The 17,212-nt window shown below is 42.4% G+C and overlaps 1 protein-coding gene across 2 annotated transcripts in view; it reads right to left on the bottom strand.

The window, feature by feature from the left end:
• Positions 1-817: 817 nt before the first annotated feature.
• The window catches only part of LOC137353137 (transmembrane protein 87A-like), a 67,898-nt gene continuing 51,503 nt past the window's right edge, over positions 818-17,212 (bottom strand). For both annotated transcript variants that reach the window (XM_068019169.1, XM_068019170.1), the window contains exons 17-21: positions 16,082-16,155; positions 15,014-15,075; positions 12,256-12,308; positions 10,653-10,683; positions 818-9,442 (exon numbers count right to left, since the gene is read on the bottom strand). In XM_068019169.1, the coding sequence (XP_067875270.1) occupies positions 9,401-9,442; positions 10,653-10,683; positions 12,256-12,308; positions 15,014-15,075; positions 16,082-16,155 (262 nt within the window). In that variant the 3' untranslated portion in view covers positions 818-9,400. The remainder of the gene's footprint in view (positions 9,443-10,652; positions 10,684-12,255; positions 12,309-15,013; positions 15,076-16,081; positions 16,156-17,212) is intronic.

Here is a 17,212-nt window from a genome sequence, read left to right as displayed (position 1 = left end):
CAAGAAAACCTGTCTGATTGGTTCATTTGCAAGTAAATATTAGAGTAACAGGAGCTGTGCTCACTGAGCTGGTAAGTTAAAAATCACTTAAAAAGAATAAAACCCTGTTGCAGTCAAGCCAGATAAAGGGTGAAAGGAGAGCCCGAGACCCCTTCCTCACCTGGTCCTAACACTGGGGAAGAGGACTGAAGCGCAAACAATTGGCAGACATCCTGTTGTTGAGCCTGATCCTGTCCCTCTTGTCGCAATCCACGATGATGATGACTAACAGATTCCCTTATTGTTCAGTCTACAGTCAAGGCTTTTACAATGAATTATGGATGAGGTACCGATTGCATGTGGCAGTGGAAGGAAAGGCAAGGAGAGAAAATTTGAAGGCAGAAGCTCATGAGTTCAAGGCCCGCTCCAGTGTCGGAAGACAAAATCCAGGCTGATGCTTTCATGCAGTACTGAGGGAGTGCTACACTGCCTGTTCACATGGATGTGAAAATACCATGGCACTATCTGAAGAGGAGCAGGTAGCTTTCCAGCCATCCTGATTAACATTCCTCCCTCAACCACCACCACCACCAAGATAGGCCAATTGATCATCCATCATTTTTTGCTTTTACAGCATCATACTATGGGCAAATTGGTGGCCCTGTTAACTAAAGGGACCGCATTTCAAAAAATGGCACAGCTGGATAGACATCCAGAATGGAAACCTTGCTTTATTTTTTCCTTCTCTCCCCATTCCTTGGATCAGTATCCAGTTGCCCAAGATCAGTTAACGCAGCATGGAGACTGAACCTGCAAAAAATAAATAAATGCAAACAACTACAGCAATCTTTTAAGTTTATTGTAACAGATATTTCACGGTTTGACCAGCTGCCAGAGGCTCTTACAAACGTAAAAAAAAACTCCTTTCAAGAGGGCAAAAAAACCCCAAAAGAAATATAAAAATAGCCTGCTGTGAATATATTACTTTAACAGGACCGGAATACAGCTTAAGGTAGAATCACACTCAATGAGAGTTAACTGAGAATGCATCTGTGCCTGGATATAAAACATGCCAGGACTACAATTTGTGCCATACAGCTTAAGGAATATTCACAGGTGCTGTACAAACATCTACTACTTTATCATATTTGGCAACTGAAGATTATAAAAGTACTCAATGAGAAAAATGTGCATGTTTTTAAGTTGCAAAATGCATGCACACTAATTCTGTGAACACAGGATTCTCAAGGGCGGGACAAGACACTTTCCAATAAGATGGAAGCTTTAGCGCTGCTACTCAAGTGGACAGTGTATGTTAAATGAAAGTCACGTGCCAAAGAAGTTAGGAATTTAAAAGGTACACCACTATGGGAGCTGGATTGGATAGCCCCTGAAAATGGGCACAAGGATCACGATGCGCGATTAGTCCATGCCTGTTGAATGTATTGCAGGGAGTAGGCCAACTTTTTGCAGTCTACTCATTTGAATGCGACGTGCAGCTGGTGCTAGACCTGCTAATCACTTTCAGCAGGGGAGCCAAAATGGTAACTTGCTGCACCAGTTAAAGCTAGCCTGCATGTCTTAAAGAGGAGGTAAATTGTGACAGGAGCAGGTTCTGGCAGTTGTGCAGGAACTGAACCAGAACTGGGAAACAGTAAAGAACTCCACAACAAAAGGAGTGTGCAGGCTCCAAGGTTTTCGGATGTGCACTGGAGGCCCTGGTGGAGGAGATGGAAAAGAGATGTCCTGTATCCACAGGAGGCCTTCCTGTCACATGTTCAAAAGGCAGTGGGAGCAAATAGCGTTGGAAGTCAATGCCAGGAATCAAGCTGTGGACCTGGATGCAGTGCCACAAGAATTGAGTGGTCAAGGCCAGTAAATGCATCTTCAAATGCCTTATCCTACCAACTACACCATACAGCGCTAGCCTCAGGCAATGCTCAATTCACTATACACCCATCACAAATGTACCAACAATCTCTATCAATTAGGCTCATATCTGACATTCATATGCGCCACCATACCCTCACATAGTTAGCACTGCTTCAAGCCTCACACCCACTTCTCTCAGCTTGCACACACTGGCAGCTATTAAACCATGACACCTGCTGGCATACTTCCCTCCTTCTTGCAGGACATGATCGTGCACAACTGGAGGCAGCAGGAAATAACCAGAGGGGAACAGACACGGCTGCCTGTCCTAACCCTCATGGAGGCGGCTGCTCTGGCCATTATTGGGACACCCACTGCTGAGGCTGTGGCCAGTGGCAGCGCTGAAACCATCAATGACGGCATCCTCATTCCTCCTCTCACATCCCACTTCTCCACCCATGCCACACTAACTTTTGATTTACAAGCTGCAGATGGCGTAAGCGCACACCTCTTATTTTTCTCCCTCCCCATACATCTCGACTCTTGTGCCTTTTTCCTTTCAGATACCCAAGAGGAAAAACCTGGCAGTGGTGAACAAACACCAAGAGAGTGAAAAAATACTGCAGAAGCTGGAAATCTGAAATAAAAACGGAAAGTGCTGGAAATACTCAGGTCTGGCAGCATCTGTGGAGAGAAACACAGTTAACGTTTCAGGTCTGTGACCTTTCATTGTGAGTTCTGATGAAAGGTCACAGACCTGAAATGTTAAATGTGTTTTTCTCTCTCCACAGATGCTGCCAGACCTGCAGAGTATTTCCAGCGCTCTGCATTTATTACCAAGAGACTGATGAAGGAGACACAGCACTGTCACTTGATTTCAAATTCACAACCACCAACTGAGGTACGGACACTGCATGTATCTTAGGAGGATAGATTAGAGGCAGGATCTGTACATGCTGAGATATAGGCACAAGTGGGCTGTAGCCAAGGCAGGAGGCAAGGATTGTGTAGGTGCCAGCTGCAGAGAATTCAGATGAAAACTTCGATGGGGCAGCTTATATTAGAATTCTGATGGGTTTACCCAATAAAATGGTTGGTGCATTGGGAAGCTTGCCAAAAAGCATGTGATCAATGTCATGGAGCATAGGGGGGGGGGGGGGGGGGTGTCCAGCACCAACTTCATGCTGAGCTTGAAGCCTTTCCAGCATGGAAGTGGTGGCCAATTGTGTTTGCACACGTGTGGATTCAAGCACGATTCAGCATCTGATGGCCGATGTTGCAGCTCCATTGCAGCATAAACAGCAGCTGCAGTGGAAGCTCAGGCATCTGTCATCAGTCTGAGCCCCCCCTCCCCCATCAACTTCAGTCTCTTCTAACTCTTCTTCCACTGTTTGATATCTAAATCTCCTCTGTGAAACAACTCAGTATGCTTCATACAGTCTACAATGCAAGCTGTTGTACAAGGAAGAGTTTTATAGAGCTTGGAAACAAATGGACTTATTAGCGAGAGGCAGCATGGTTTTGTGAAGGGGAGGTCATGTCTCACTAAATTGATCGAGTTTTTTGAGGAAATGATGATGATGATTGATGAATGAAGGGCAGTAGATGTTGTCTACATGGACTTCAGTAAAGCCTTTGACAAGGTCCCTCATAGCAGACTGGTACAAAAGGTGAAGTCACATGGGATCAGAGGTGAGCTGGCAAGATGGATACTGGCTCGGTCATAGAAGACAGAGGGTATCAGTGGATGGGTGCTTTTCTGAATGGAGGGATGTGACTAGTGGTGTTCCGCAGGGATCAGTGCTGGGACCTTTGCTGTTTGTAGTATATATAAATGATTTGGAGGAAAATATAGCTGGTCTGATTAGTAAGTTTGCAGATGACACAAAGGTTGGTGGAGTTGCAGATAGTGATGAGGATTGTCAGAGGATACAGCAGGATATAGATCGGTTGGAGACTTGGGCAGAGAAATGGCAGATGGAGTTTAATCCGGACAAATGTGAGGCAATGCATTTTGGAAGGGCTAATACAGGTGAGAAGTCTACAGTAAATGGCAGAACCCTCAGGAGTATTGACAGGCAGAGAGCTCTGGGCGTACAGGTCCACAGATCACTGAAAGTGGCAACGCAGGTGGATAAGGTAGTCAAGAAGGCATACGACATGCTTGCCTTCATCGGTCAGGGCACAGAGTATAAAAATTGGCAAGTCATGCTGTAGCTGTACAGAACTTTAGTTAGGCCACATTTGGAAAATTGCATACAATTCTGGTCGCCACACCACCAGAAGGATGTGGAGGCTTTGGAGAGGGTACAGAAGAGGTTTACCAGAATGCCTGGTCTGGAGGGTATTAGCTATGAGGAGAGGTTGGATAAACTCGGATTGTTTTCACTGGAACGACGGAGGTGGAGGAGCGACAAAGTTATGAGTGATATAGACAGAGTGGATAGTCAGAAGCTTTTTCCCAGGGTGGAAGAGTCAGTTACTAGGGGACATAGGTTTAAGGTGCGAGGGGCAAAGTTTAGAGGGGATGTGCGAGGCAAGTTTTTTTTTTACACATAGGGTGGTGAGTGCCTGGAACTTGCTGCCGGGGGAGGTGATGAAAGCAGGTACGATAGCGACGTTTAAGAGGCATCTTGACAAATACATGAATAGGATGGGAATAGAGGGATATGGTCCCCGGAAGTGCAGAAGGTTTTAGTTTAGACAGATCAAGATCAGCACAGGCTTGGAGGGCCGAATGGCCTGTTCCTGTGCTGTTCTTTGTTCTTAAAGACTCAAGATTGAAATGAATGGGAAAATTGGTGGCACAAGTGGTTCAGCATATTAATGTCTTCCTCCATGCATTGATGGGATGTAGCTGTTGTTCCTCAAGTGTTCGTGATTCTGGCCTGTGAGCAAGTCAAGTATTGGAGTGTATTCTCTGGAGGAGTATGGTCCAAGAGTGACACATGCACTGAACTGGGAGATGTTCACCTACTTCAGCCTCGCAGTTAGGGAATGGTGTATAACGCAAGAAGTCATGGAAAGAGCAGGGAGAAAGGTGGGGGAGGAAACTAGATGCATAAATACATTTCTTCTCTGAAGCCGAAAGTACAGCGAACCATTCACCTTTCACCTCAAGGGCCAATCTAGTCCACATTAATGAGATGAAGGTCTCTTCTATCTGCTGGCTGTCAGAGTCCCATGTAAAAGGAGTTTGAATAGTATCAATCCAGGTCCGAGTGGGTACAGGACTATAGCACAAAGCTGTCCCTTCTTTGGCGCTAACTGGCAATCTCAGGACTCAGGATGGCTGATGCAGGTAATGGGGGTGGAAACAAATATCAGACTGGCACAGTAGGGGGTTGCTCTTTTGAGTTTGGGGCTGAGGCACATTGCTGCAGCAGAATAAAGGGGTCCGGATTTTGAATCTGGTTATAATATACTCAACATTGGATGCCTGAACTGGGAAGTTCCACTCACACAGCACCAACAGCCCCCACATAGCATAAACATTTTTCTTGAAATTTCACCCTCAACATCCTGAAGTAGCATAAGAAAACTTTTAGAACCCACTCCCAGGGTAAGTATTTACAGATTAGCCAAAAATAATTACGTACAGTGGTACTCTTTGTCTGCTCAGCAGGCCTCCATCTGCAGCTTGTTTTCTTTTTAATAGTGGAGCAAATAAAAGTTTCTGTAATACAAACACATTATTTACAGGCCATGCAGGAGACTTCAGATCTGTGTGTCCTCTTTTATACAGCAGGATGCTGTCAGGTTATGGCTAGCTGGTTTCAGAAAGCATTGGGGCCTGCAAGAATCCTCCCTAATTACAGTAATGGGCTTTGTAGTTGAATGTAAATGTGTGTCCAAGTGCAAGGCAGACCCAGAGGTTTCCCATTCTACAAATACAGACCAATTTCCACTGCCACCATCCCCCCCCGCACCCCCCCCACTCCAATTACAAATAATGTCTCCAATGTCAGGAGAGGAATGACATCCCCTTTTCTGTTGGTGTTTGTTTATGCAAGTTTGGCCCCTTTCCCAGGAAAACTCCCAAATATTCCTGCTCCATAAATAGTACAGAAAATAAACAGTACATACACGTACCGTATTGATAAAATTAAAGCCGGTTTGAATTTAGATAGGTTCCAAGAAAACGTGCATTCACAGAGATTTGGCTGAAATAGTACAATATCGTTCCTTTGCCAGGTCCTATTTCACACTTTTCCTATTCCACTTTATCAGGAATACAGTGCTTGAAAGGGTGGTGAAAGTTGTTGGGGGGTGGGGGGTGGAAAGAGGTGAAAGAACACGGGGGAAGGAAAGGAGAAAGAACCACAATGCATACAAGGAACTGAAGAGCCTGTAGGACTGTAGTGCTCTCAATGATATCACACAATAAAGCAACATGTTTTGCCTTGTGCTGGGACTTTTGTTTGAAATGCTTCTAGCTGTTTAAGGACCAGTAAGGATGTGTCACTACTAGTTAATGTTAGTAATTAAAAATGTGTTAACCCATCAAAGTCCCCCTCGTTGGCTTCTGCAATACACTTGCAAGTAAGCAGCTCCTGATTGGCCCTGACCCAAATAAATGCTGAAATCAGTTTGGAGTCACTCCACATAAACATCAGTTTAGCTCAGTCACACTGACCCAAAATCAATTAAGTTACAGTGGCTTGAACATTATAATTGCTTGTCTGATTCTATATGACATTAGCATCCACATCACCAGATCCAGCCTGACTTGACATTCAAATCTGACAGCTTGACATTCCCAACCCTTACGATGTCACACGACAGCCCATCTGAATTATTCTGCTCTCCCGGCTATATTGATAGTCCTAAATTGGATTTCCCATAGGGTGTGAAACAAGGGTACATTGTTCCAACATGGATACATGCAACTGCAAGTGTGTATTTCAATTCACACAGTATCCTGGCAACCACTCACATTGGGATTACTGTGAAATTTGACCTCCACTATTCAGCACCCCTGCCCTGAACGTATGAAAAGCTGGCTGCAAACACACCTTACAAACAGATCATTTTACAAAAATGTAATTTAGTACAATAATATTGAACTACTTTTGTCCTGAACTGCAGAATTCTGTTGCACACATCAGGTGAGGGGAAATTTAATGCATTTTAGTGACAGCTGCACAGAACAGGAATAACTGAACAACCTAAAGTCAGTGCTTAATTTGCTTCGAATAGCAATACCAAATATAGCCACATTTGTTGTTTCTTTAATCAAAACTTCATTTTACTAAATATGATTTATTGATTCTTCTTCACATACTAAAAACAGTACAAATCTGCTTACAGTACCTGTACAGTGAAGAATACAGGCCACATCTGATGTGGAAACACTCAGTAAGCAGCTCACACGTTTTTGGAGCAGGGATAGTGGTGACATGTTTGGGGCCATATCAGTTTTAATAATGGTCAGAACCAACTGTACTTTGTCCAATTAAGAACCAGTCCAGGCTCGGACTGGATAGCAGTACTTTGGAATTCACACTTCTAAGTCGGGCAGAAGTCGTCTTCAGAATGGGAAGGGTTGTACTTGTGACTTCTCCATTGCCAGTAGGTGCTACATTGCTGCTAGCTTAGCAATAAGAAGCATCAATCACTGGTCTCTGCATCTCTAAGGATGGACTACAATGCAAACTAGGTCTGAATGAAACTGAGCAAAACAAAGTCAATGCAAGACATGGTACAGGTCCCTATAAGGGACATGCTTTAGAACTCAAGCTTTTAGAACGATATACAAATTAAGCATCAGGTAGCCTCAACCTACCCTCATCATGACTACTCCTGGGAAAACTGCAGTTTGTTTAAACTTGCGTGAGATTAAAAAACTGATTTTACAATAATTTAAAACTGGTTTTAAACCGTGAAATGAATGACTTTTCCATGACTAGGTTATAGAATAAGGCTTTGTTGAGAAGTTGAATGCAGCAAACCACAATTTAAAAATGAATGGAAATTAAAATGGATAAAGGATAAGAGATTCACATTGAATATTTAAAAAGTAAACTTAAAAGGTGTTGGCCTTGGCTGCGGTAACCGCCCCCAAAGTGGCTATCTTCATGGACCAGCTTAAGATAATGTCCATTGGCTATTTCACCAGGATGGTCATCACAGTCAAGCCCAGTGTGCAAAGCCATGCATGTAACAGTAGAGATCACTGGCTACTAATCAGCAGTAGGATTCCTAGCCAATTCTCACCCTCACTAACTTAAGGGTGCTAAGACAACAGCACTGGAGAGCGTTGGACAATCAAAGCACCAACTCGTCTCACTCTGATTTCCAGGGACAGTTGAGAGGATTCTCCACAAGAGCCAAGACTAGGGCTCGCTCTATGGAGTGGGGGCAGGGTGGAACAAAATAAAAATATGAGCTACGAGATCTGCTCCTGTACCATTCAGTTAAAACTCCCGAGAGCATGATGTCAAAAATCACCTGACGCAACAAAGTATTGCAACATTTGTTTGCAAGAGTTACACTGCTGTCCAGCATGAACCCCCCCCACCAGGAAAAAGTTTAAAATGGAAAGTACTCATTAATAGATTGAATAATGCATATCTTGTGGTGTTACAGGCCTTCAACATGTCCTGGAGATAAGACAATAATAAGCAAAGCCAGCATCCGTCTTACAGTTTATAATGGCAGCTATCTCTGATGCATTAACTAGTGAAATACATAGATCTCACCTGATATTGCTCAGATCATGGACTACTTTAGAAGAACAGCAGAGTGTTACAGCATGCACCGTTATGCTGTTAAGGTGCAAAGATGTCCCTTTTAAGGCTACAAGGTCTAACCGCTGTTAAGTAAACACAGGCTCAGGTTAATTAGAGCTCAGCTGTTGCTTTGGGCAAAAACATATGTTGCACAGTGTTCATAAGTTTCAGGCTACAGGCCAGGAGCACCGAACAGAAAGTGGCTAGCATTCCAAAAAAAAGAGGATGCACAATTGCCACGGTCAGAGGATACAGATATTTTGTACCTATTATTTTTGGTACACTGAGTATTGCTGAAAGATTTTGGCTTTCTTCCTCGTTACTGTTTGTCTTAAATTAATAACAAAAAAGATATTTGCATATAGACAGGCATGGATGTATCATTTTCATATAAATATTCATCCCAACAACCTTTCCATGTGCGGCATATTTTACATTTCCATGGTTCAGTGTAACTGGTGTCACAAATACTTTGCTCAGCTCTATTTGCAATCCTTTCACTCCCAACACAAAACAACACCTCTCCTCCACTGAGCACTGCTGGTGATATTTCATTGAATTCAAACTGAATTTCACCACCTCAAAGGGAATAGAAAAAAAAGTAGTTTAAAAAAAAAGTTTCAATAAAGTGATCAGCTGAAAGTATCCAAAATGAAAAATATAATGCATTTATGCCATTTCAAAAAGTCACACCACAAAGAATATTTCACACATTCCTTCATTTTGTTTTTAAATAAAAGGGTCCAAATGTCATATCCGCTGCAGTAGGGGATTTGGTTTTCAAAGTAAAGCTTTGCCTGTAACATGCTTCCAAACAATTATTCCATTTTGGAGATTTCAAACTTGGTCGTCATTATTTCCTGAAAAATGACAAAAAATAAAATTACATAAAATACCAGGATTAACATTGAAAGTATTTAGTAGCCTCTGCTGAGTTTCCACTCTGACACAATTTGTCTGAAATCAGCGTAACCTGCACAAAAAAGTGGAATTTTAAATGCAAATTACAGTCAGCGCAAATTGAGATTCCACACTTTTTGCACTAGTTGAAAAAAAATTTCGCTAAAAGCTGACCCTGCCCACAAGACAGGCCACGCTCTCAGATCAAATTGACCACCACTGGAGTTTCCACTAATTGTAGTTGTTTGCAAGCCTCCTAGCAGTGGTTCTTAACTAAGCTGGTTCTCGAGAGCAACTATATTAATAGTTTTTAAAACTTTGAAATGTAATTTTCTAATTTACGAACAAACTGATCACTGTACTCCAAATAAACGATTCTGTAATTTTTAAAAAAACATTTTCAGTCATTCAATCATGCTTGATTGCAACTGTGATAAAAATGCTTATTTGTCAAACTAGCTGTATTAATCAAACTGCACTGAGTTAGCAACTCAAATATATCAAGGAATTTTTTTCTAAATCAAAGTTTCAAAAAAGAAACGTTTTAAAACGCTGCCCAATTGGACTGACTCACGGTAGTCTTTACATCCAACAATATGTAAGCGAGTTCGAGCAGAAACTCGGGAAAAAAAAGTCTCAAAACGGGTGCAGTTTGCAGCCGGATTGCGGCAAAACTGTAAACTCCACTCCCTTGTGTTTTCTACATCAAGTGTTTCCTTCCCACCATCCCGCTCCACCCAAAAGATTAATTAAAGCCCTGGCCACACCTTCTACTTCAAGTGAAAGACTAGACAGTGTCAGTGGGCTATTGGCCCATGGAGGGCAACATCAGACCCCAATGCTGCTGTCAGCAGAACTCTATACTTTCTTCCAAGAGTTACAGTAATTCCTGGCTGGTTATCCACTGCTCCCCCCCCACCTCTCACAAACAGGTTAAATGTATGGAACTCTACTGACATCACTCCTACCCACACCTCAGCGAAGATCAACTAACACAGCACTGGTTAGAAAGTAGGTGTGGGACTTTACTGCACGTAGGAATCAGTCTCACACACGTAACACCAACCTGGCCACTGGGGAGCTCTATCTGGCACTGAGTCATTGGGAGAGAGCTCTGTATGGAACAATTAAAAGTCAAGCAGAAAAGTCACTAAGTAAGTTAGATTTTACCTCATCTGAATCCAGTAGGGTCGGCAACGCACTGGAAAATAATAAATAGAATTAGAAACTGAAGTTGCAAGGTTAAGAAAAATTGATGAATCTGTGCTTAGCATTAATAGATGACAGAATGGCACAGAACCAGTGTGTAACCTAATGCATGCCCAGGGTTGGGTACTTGGCCAGCACACCCCCAGTTCAATTCAATCAAATTCAGAATGCTAAATTTTAATGCCATTGCACCTTGTACAAGGAAATGACAGATTAAACAGCCTCTTGGTTAAAGTGGAGAATGGCTTTATTCAACTAAATGGAAATTAGATTATATACTGTGCATTTATATCAGAAAGAGTTCCACCATAAGAAAATGCCAACATTTCAGCCAATCTCGTAAAGGTGTAGACACACTAGATTATCACTCCACAAGTACCAAATGGCTAGTTTAGACAGTGAGTATTGTCAGGCTATTTGACTGTGGACAGCATCACAGCTGAGCCTAATCCCATTCTCACACATGCACTTTCTAGCCAATCACCAGATAGCTATGAAACTTTGGCTAATTTTTCCCCTCCACTCTCAGGGGCACTGAGGCCAACTTCAGCATTCCAACTGCTTTGCTGACCGAGATCAGGCAACTCTGCATAAATGGGCAATAAAGCTGAGGACGTTTTACTCTGTATGACTAATTGCTAAACTGGTTGGTACGAGTACACTCTGCCACTGGAAGGCTCAATCCAATATTATGGTCATTTTAAAAATGAACAAACATCAATAAAATCATTAATACAAAAGCAAAATACTGCGGATGTTGGAAATCTGAAATAAAAACAGAAAATGCTGGAAATGCTCAGATCAGGCTACATGGGTGGAGAGAGGAACAAAGTTAACAGAAAGGTTATTGACCTTTCCAGTAGTTTGTTTTTATTTCAGTAAAATCATTTTTTAGCCTGTTATCTTGCCACAGCTGTGCCACGGTATCTGTGTGCATCGAGCTCTCTCATCTAGAGTTTGGCTTGTTTTTAAAAAAAACGGCTTGCACTTGTATCGTGCCTTTCATGACCTCAGGGTGTCCCAAAGTGGTCAACAGGCAATGAAGTACTTTTTGGAGTGCAGTCACTATTGTAATGTAGGAAACGCAGCAGCCAAATTGCGCACAGCAAGCTCCCACGAACAGTCATGTGCTAATGATCAGATCATCTGTTTTAATGTCATTGGTTTGGGGATAAGTATTGGCCAGAACATTGGGGAGAACTCCCCTGCTCTTAGTTCCATGGGATCTTTTGTACCCACCCACGAAGACAGAGGGGGCCTCGGTTTAACCGAAAGACAGCACCAACAACGCAGCATTCCCTCAGTGCTACACAGGAGCGTCAACCTAGATTTTGTGCTCGACTCCCTGAATCCACAATCTTCTGACTCAGAGGTGAGTGTACAAGAAACAGCTGATTCCTGCTTGTAATAATCTTTCACTATTTAACAAGACTATTCAAAAGAAACTATATAAGTAGGAAAACTAAAATAAGATAATCCTCTGAAGCGGTTTGACTCCTAAAAGTAGTCTTACTGTCGACGCGGGGGAAGAGACATGCTTCCATTTTAGCTGAAAATGACTTACACGTCAGTTAGTGAGGTTGGAATGTTCTCTTCAACCCACTTGAGGTCTTCATCCTGTGGAGCAGCAAATGTTGACATTACAACACATGCTTTGGTGATCTTGAATTTCCCAGTGCTCAGCAGTTGGAAGTGTCAGTAAAATATTTAAGAGCAAGCATTTTAAAAACAAAGTGACTCCTAGCAATGCAGCGGCCCACTGGCATCAGAGTGCTCCAAGCTGTGCTTGTCTAGCTACATCTAGCCAAGACTAACTGGCGCATGCGCGGGAAAATGTCATCGGCTACTTGCTCCCCTCGCCCACTTTCCCCCCAGCTACTCTCTCCCACCCCACTGGCTCTTCCCCCTCCCCCCTCGGCCACTCGCTCCAGGCCTCGACACTCTCTCCCCCTCCTCGCCACCGGCTGCTTGCCCCCCTCAGCTACTCGCTCCTGAGAGCAAGTGGCCGAAAGGAGGGAAGTGGCGCAGCAGGAAGCGAGGAGCAGAGAATAATTGGCTAAGGGGAGAGGAATTGGAAGGAAGCAGTGGCGAGGTCTGGAGCGAGCGGCTGAGGGAGGGAGGAAACGGCGAGGCTGTATCGAGTGTGAATGTGTGGATTGGGAGAATGGGAGATTGCAGAATGGAGGCGAGGGTGAGGCAGAAATTCACAGTTATTTCCTCCATAAACTTCACAGTGTAAATGTTGACTTTACCGTCCCATAGAAAGCTGCTTTACATTCCAAATTTCAATGGCAGTATTATATCAAAGATGATCTGCCTTTGTCAAAAAAAAAAATCAAAACAGTTGAGCAGGAGACATCCAAGAAATTATACAAATGAAACAATGACAAGAGGGTTGAAGCTGTTTTTCGGTGATAAATTGAGCATCGCCATCTTTAATCCCGGCAGCTGCCTGAACGTCGCAAACAATGACGTTTCAGTGGAAGAGGCTGCATTTGTGCATGTGCTAGTACTGCACCTCCTAGTGGTTGCATTGTCAGCAAACGCAGCCAAATAAAAATATAGAGGAGGCTGTAAATATTAAGAATTGTGAATTTTATGCTAAGGCCATGGTGTTACTGATGGAAATAATTGAGTCAGGTTCAAAGCAGACTAAACTGCCCCTCCTTTCTCAGACCCCAAATCGCGAAAGGAGCACTTGCAAAACACTAAATTTCCCACATCAACAATCCTGTGGCCTGAGATTTCCAGTTTAATGCTCATTCGGGTCAGTTTTATGCCATGGGGCCCCATACACACTAGAAAATGGCCAAACATTTCAATTTTTAAACAACAGCAGTTTCAAGTTCAATTCTTTACTGAAACACAAGTTACCTGGAGGAATTACAAACCTCATGATGAGACACAGATGTTTAATTGACAGGCACAAAAGTGTTCATCAGTAATAGCATATACTTTGGAATACATTTTCATGAGAAGCTCCTATCCATAGCTCTGAACCCTCACAGGGACATCTTGGACACCCCTACACCAAGCTTTCATACGATCTGGAAAAGGTCCATCCAGCCTGTTCCACAAATTGAGATATTTTATATATACACCCTCCACCCCACTCAAAATCATGCAATCTTCTAGGATAGACAAATGGATTTTTTTTTTGACAAAGGCAGATCATCTCTGATATAATACTGCCATTGAAATTTGGAATGTAAAGCAACTTTCTATGGGACGGTAAAGTCAACATTTACACTGTGAAGTTTATGGAGGAAATAACTGTGAATTTCTGCCTCTCCAACCTCCTTAGGTGATCAAAATGATCATTCTGGCCTTGATAATCCTATGCTATGCTTTTCTTATTTATCTGGAGATTGATCTGGTGGCTATTTTCCATCTTCCATACATTAATCCTCAGATGTCAGTCTCTGTAGCATGGCAGGCTTCACTGGATATTAAAACACGTGACCAGCTCCCCAAGATTACTTTAGACGAACAAGCAGCCCTAACGGAACAGCAGATTTGTTAGCCCATGTTTTCATAGTTGACCATCAGTGGTTTTAGAAAGGTGGTGCTGTTTATAAGGAGCACAGGTAACAAAACGAGTACTGAAGCATCTCCAATCCTGTAAAAGTAACAGTGCATTCAAGCATGACTGTATCTCTATACCCATAGAGCCCATTCACACCCATCTATCCAGTACGGGATTTGAAGTATATAAGTGGAAAAGCTGGATCAGTTATAACATACTACCCTAAATGGGCTCAAGCTCTTAGCAAATGGAGAAGGGGCAGATAAGTTCTCTACTCCCTGCGTGTTAGGGACATTATAAGTATCTCGGGATGGTTTTTTTCCTGAATCCTGCATTCAAAGAAATCGTAAGCCTGTTAATTTTTAAATTGCCTTTTTTTGATTTCTTTAGAAATAGAATATCTTTCCTCTATGTTTACATCACTAATGCATAGCAACCAGAGGAAATCTTCCCCCAGTGGCAGAATATCAGGGGGCACTCATTTCTTTTAATTATACACAGCGCCTGTCCAGTTGAATTGGAATGTCAAGCCTCCATAGCTTTTTGGACACGTGCGTTTTTCCAATGCACTGCTGATCTCACCAATTCATTCACAACAATGGTCAACATTTCAAATAAACTAAAATGGACAAATCTTGCCTTCTTCCCATGAGCTAGAATCAAACTAAAGGCTGTTATTAATTCACACATCGGCAGTTGTGATAAAAGCACCATGGTGACAACTAAGACTCCAAAACAAAAGTTTTAATAACAATGGTCTATGTAGCAGCAGCGAAAGACAAAGGCGCTCACTCACCATTCTGTTGGGTTTGACTGTGCCATTAGACTCTGATTTTATTGGTCTTATCTTCATTCCCTCTGCAGAAGATAGAAGAGATTATTAACATCAGTGGCACCAGAGAATTTAAGGTACATTGTTCACAGAATAAAATGGCATACATGATGTAATAGCAGTATTGAATAACTTAAACTTAAAAAGTGTTTCATTTGGGTAATCGTCCAGTAGTCATCATCCAACCATTCCAAACATGTAATTCCCAAGCAATATTAGTTAATAGTAATATGATTGAGGGTTTTTTTAAACACTGTAATTGGTCTATGGAAATATTGACTGAAAACGAAAGACTTGCATTTATATTCCGCCTTTCACAACCTCAATGTCCCAAAATGCTTTACAGTCAGTGAATCACTGTTGTAATATAGGAAAGGTGCAACCAATTTGCACACAGCAAGCTCCAACAAAGCAATGGGATAATGGCCAGATAATCTATTTCAGTGATGTTGATTGAGGGATAAAAAATATTAGCTTATCTCTGGAAAACACTAGTCACTGCTTCTTGGCAATCATGTGACTATGACAGGAACGTCGTTACAGTAACTGACATCTCGGCAGTTTCAAGTCAACTTTCCGGGTCAAAAATATAAACTGGATAGGACATTTCTTCCTACTTATTGTAAAATTATGAGATCTTGCCATATGGAACAGCAAGCAATGGCAATCTGACAAATAAAGATGCGAATGGCAAAAGGCCATTTCCTGTGTTTAGGGTTCAGTGATGAGGAGCAATAACTTAAAATCTTCTTGAGACGCAGGAGAGCTGTGACAAGTTGTTACCAGTATGGGAAGCTTTGCCACAGGGAGGAGTTGAGGCTCAGATTACTACATCTTTTAAAAGTAAAAAGAGGCAGAGGGGCATTTATATATCATCTTTCACCTCAGGATGCCATGTTTCCCAAACTTACAGAAGTGACTACATATCAAAAGTACTTCATTGGTTGTTGGTGCTTTGGGGCATCAAGGCCACGAAAGAAAAATAAATGCAACGTTTTTATGTATGGTGACATATTAATTAGCCAAACTCACCAAAAGCCTCATTGATCAACTGTTCCTCTTCCTCTTCATCATCAATTTCATCTACCAATGGAGAATAATCATATCTGCAACCCAGAGGAGAGCAGCCAGTTACTTCTACATTGCACAGCACAGAACACAAAAATAATACAGCAACTCCTTTGCAACACTATTGAAAACCACATCTTCATATGAACATAGAATCATACAGCACAGGAGGCCATTCAATTCATCATGCCTGCGCCAGCTCATTGAAAGAGCTGTCCAATTAGACCCACTTCCCTGCACTTTTCTCATACCTTGTAAATGATGACATTTCAAGTATTTATTCAGTTTCTTTTGAAAGTTACTACTTAGTCTGCTTCCACCACTCTTTTAGGCAGCACATTTGAGATCACATCTCCCCTCTGCTTCGCCCCTCTTGGAGTTTTTGCCAATTATCTTAAATTTATCTCCTCTGGTTTCCCCTTGCCAGTGGAAATAGGTCCTTCTTATTTACTCTCATCAAAACTCCTCAATTTCAAACCTCCTTTATTAAATCTGCCCTTAACCTTCTTTGATCTAAGGAGAACCCCAGCTTCTCTCATCTCTCTAGATAGCCTCACAGCTCCAGCGACCCGGGTTCAATTCTGGGTACTGCCTGTGTGGAGTTTGCAAGTTCTCCCTGTGTCTGCGTGGGTTTTCTCCGGGTGCTCCGGTTTCCTCCCACAAGCCAAAAGACTTGCAGGTTGGTAGGTAAATTGGCCATTATAAATTGCCCCTAGTATAGGTAGGTGGTAGGGAAATATAAGGACAGGTGGGGATGTGGTAGGAATATGGGATTAGTGTAGGATTAGTATAAATGGGTGGTTGATGGTCGGCACAGACTCGGTGGGCCGAAGGGCCTGTTTCAGTGCTGTATCTCTAAACAAAATAACTGAATTCCCTTATCCCTGGTCGCATTCTGGTAAACCTACTCTTCACTCTCTGGAAATACTGATCAGGATAGCCCCAACTGAAAAAGCCACTTTAGCATTTTGGCTGGATTCCCCATCAGACCAGCAGTTCAGGTAGTGATGGAAGTCTTTATACAGCATACACTTCAACTGTGAAAAACCTTAATCTGCACAGTTATAGATTCCACTCTTCCAGTCTTGGCTTGTT

Source organism: Heterodontus francisci, chromosome 40 (assembly GCF_036365525.1).
Source record: "Heterodontus francisci isolate sHetFra1 chromosome 40, sHetFra1.hap1, whole genome shotgun sequence".
Taxonomy (NCBI): domain Eukaryota; kingdom Metazoa; phylum Chordata; class Chondrichthyes; order Heterodontiformes; family Heterodontidae; genus Heterodontus; species Heterodontus francisci.
The sequence above is the reverse complement of the archived record's forward strand: the minus strand, read 5'-3'. Positions and strand labels throughout refer to the sequence as shown.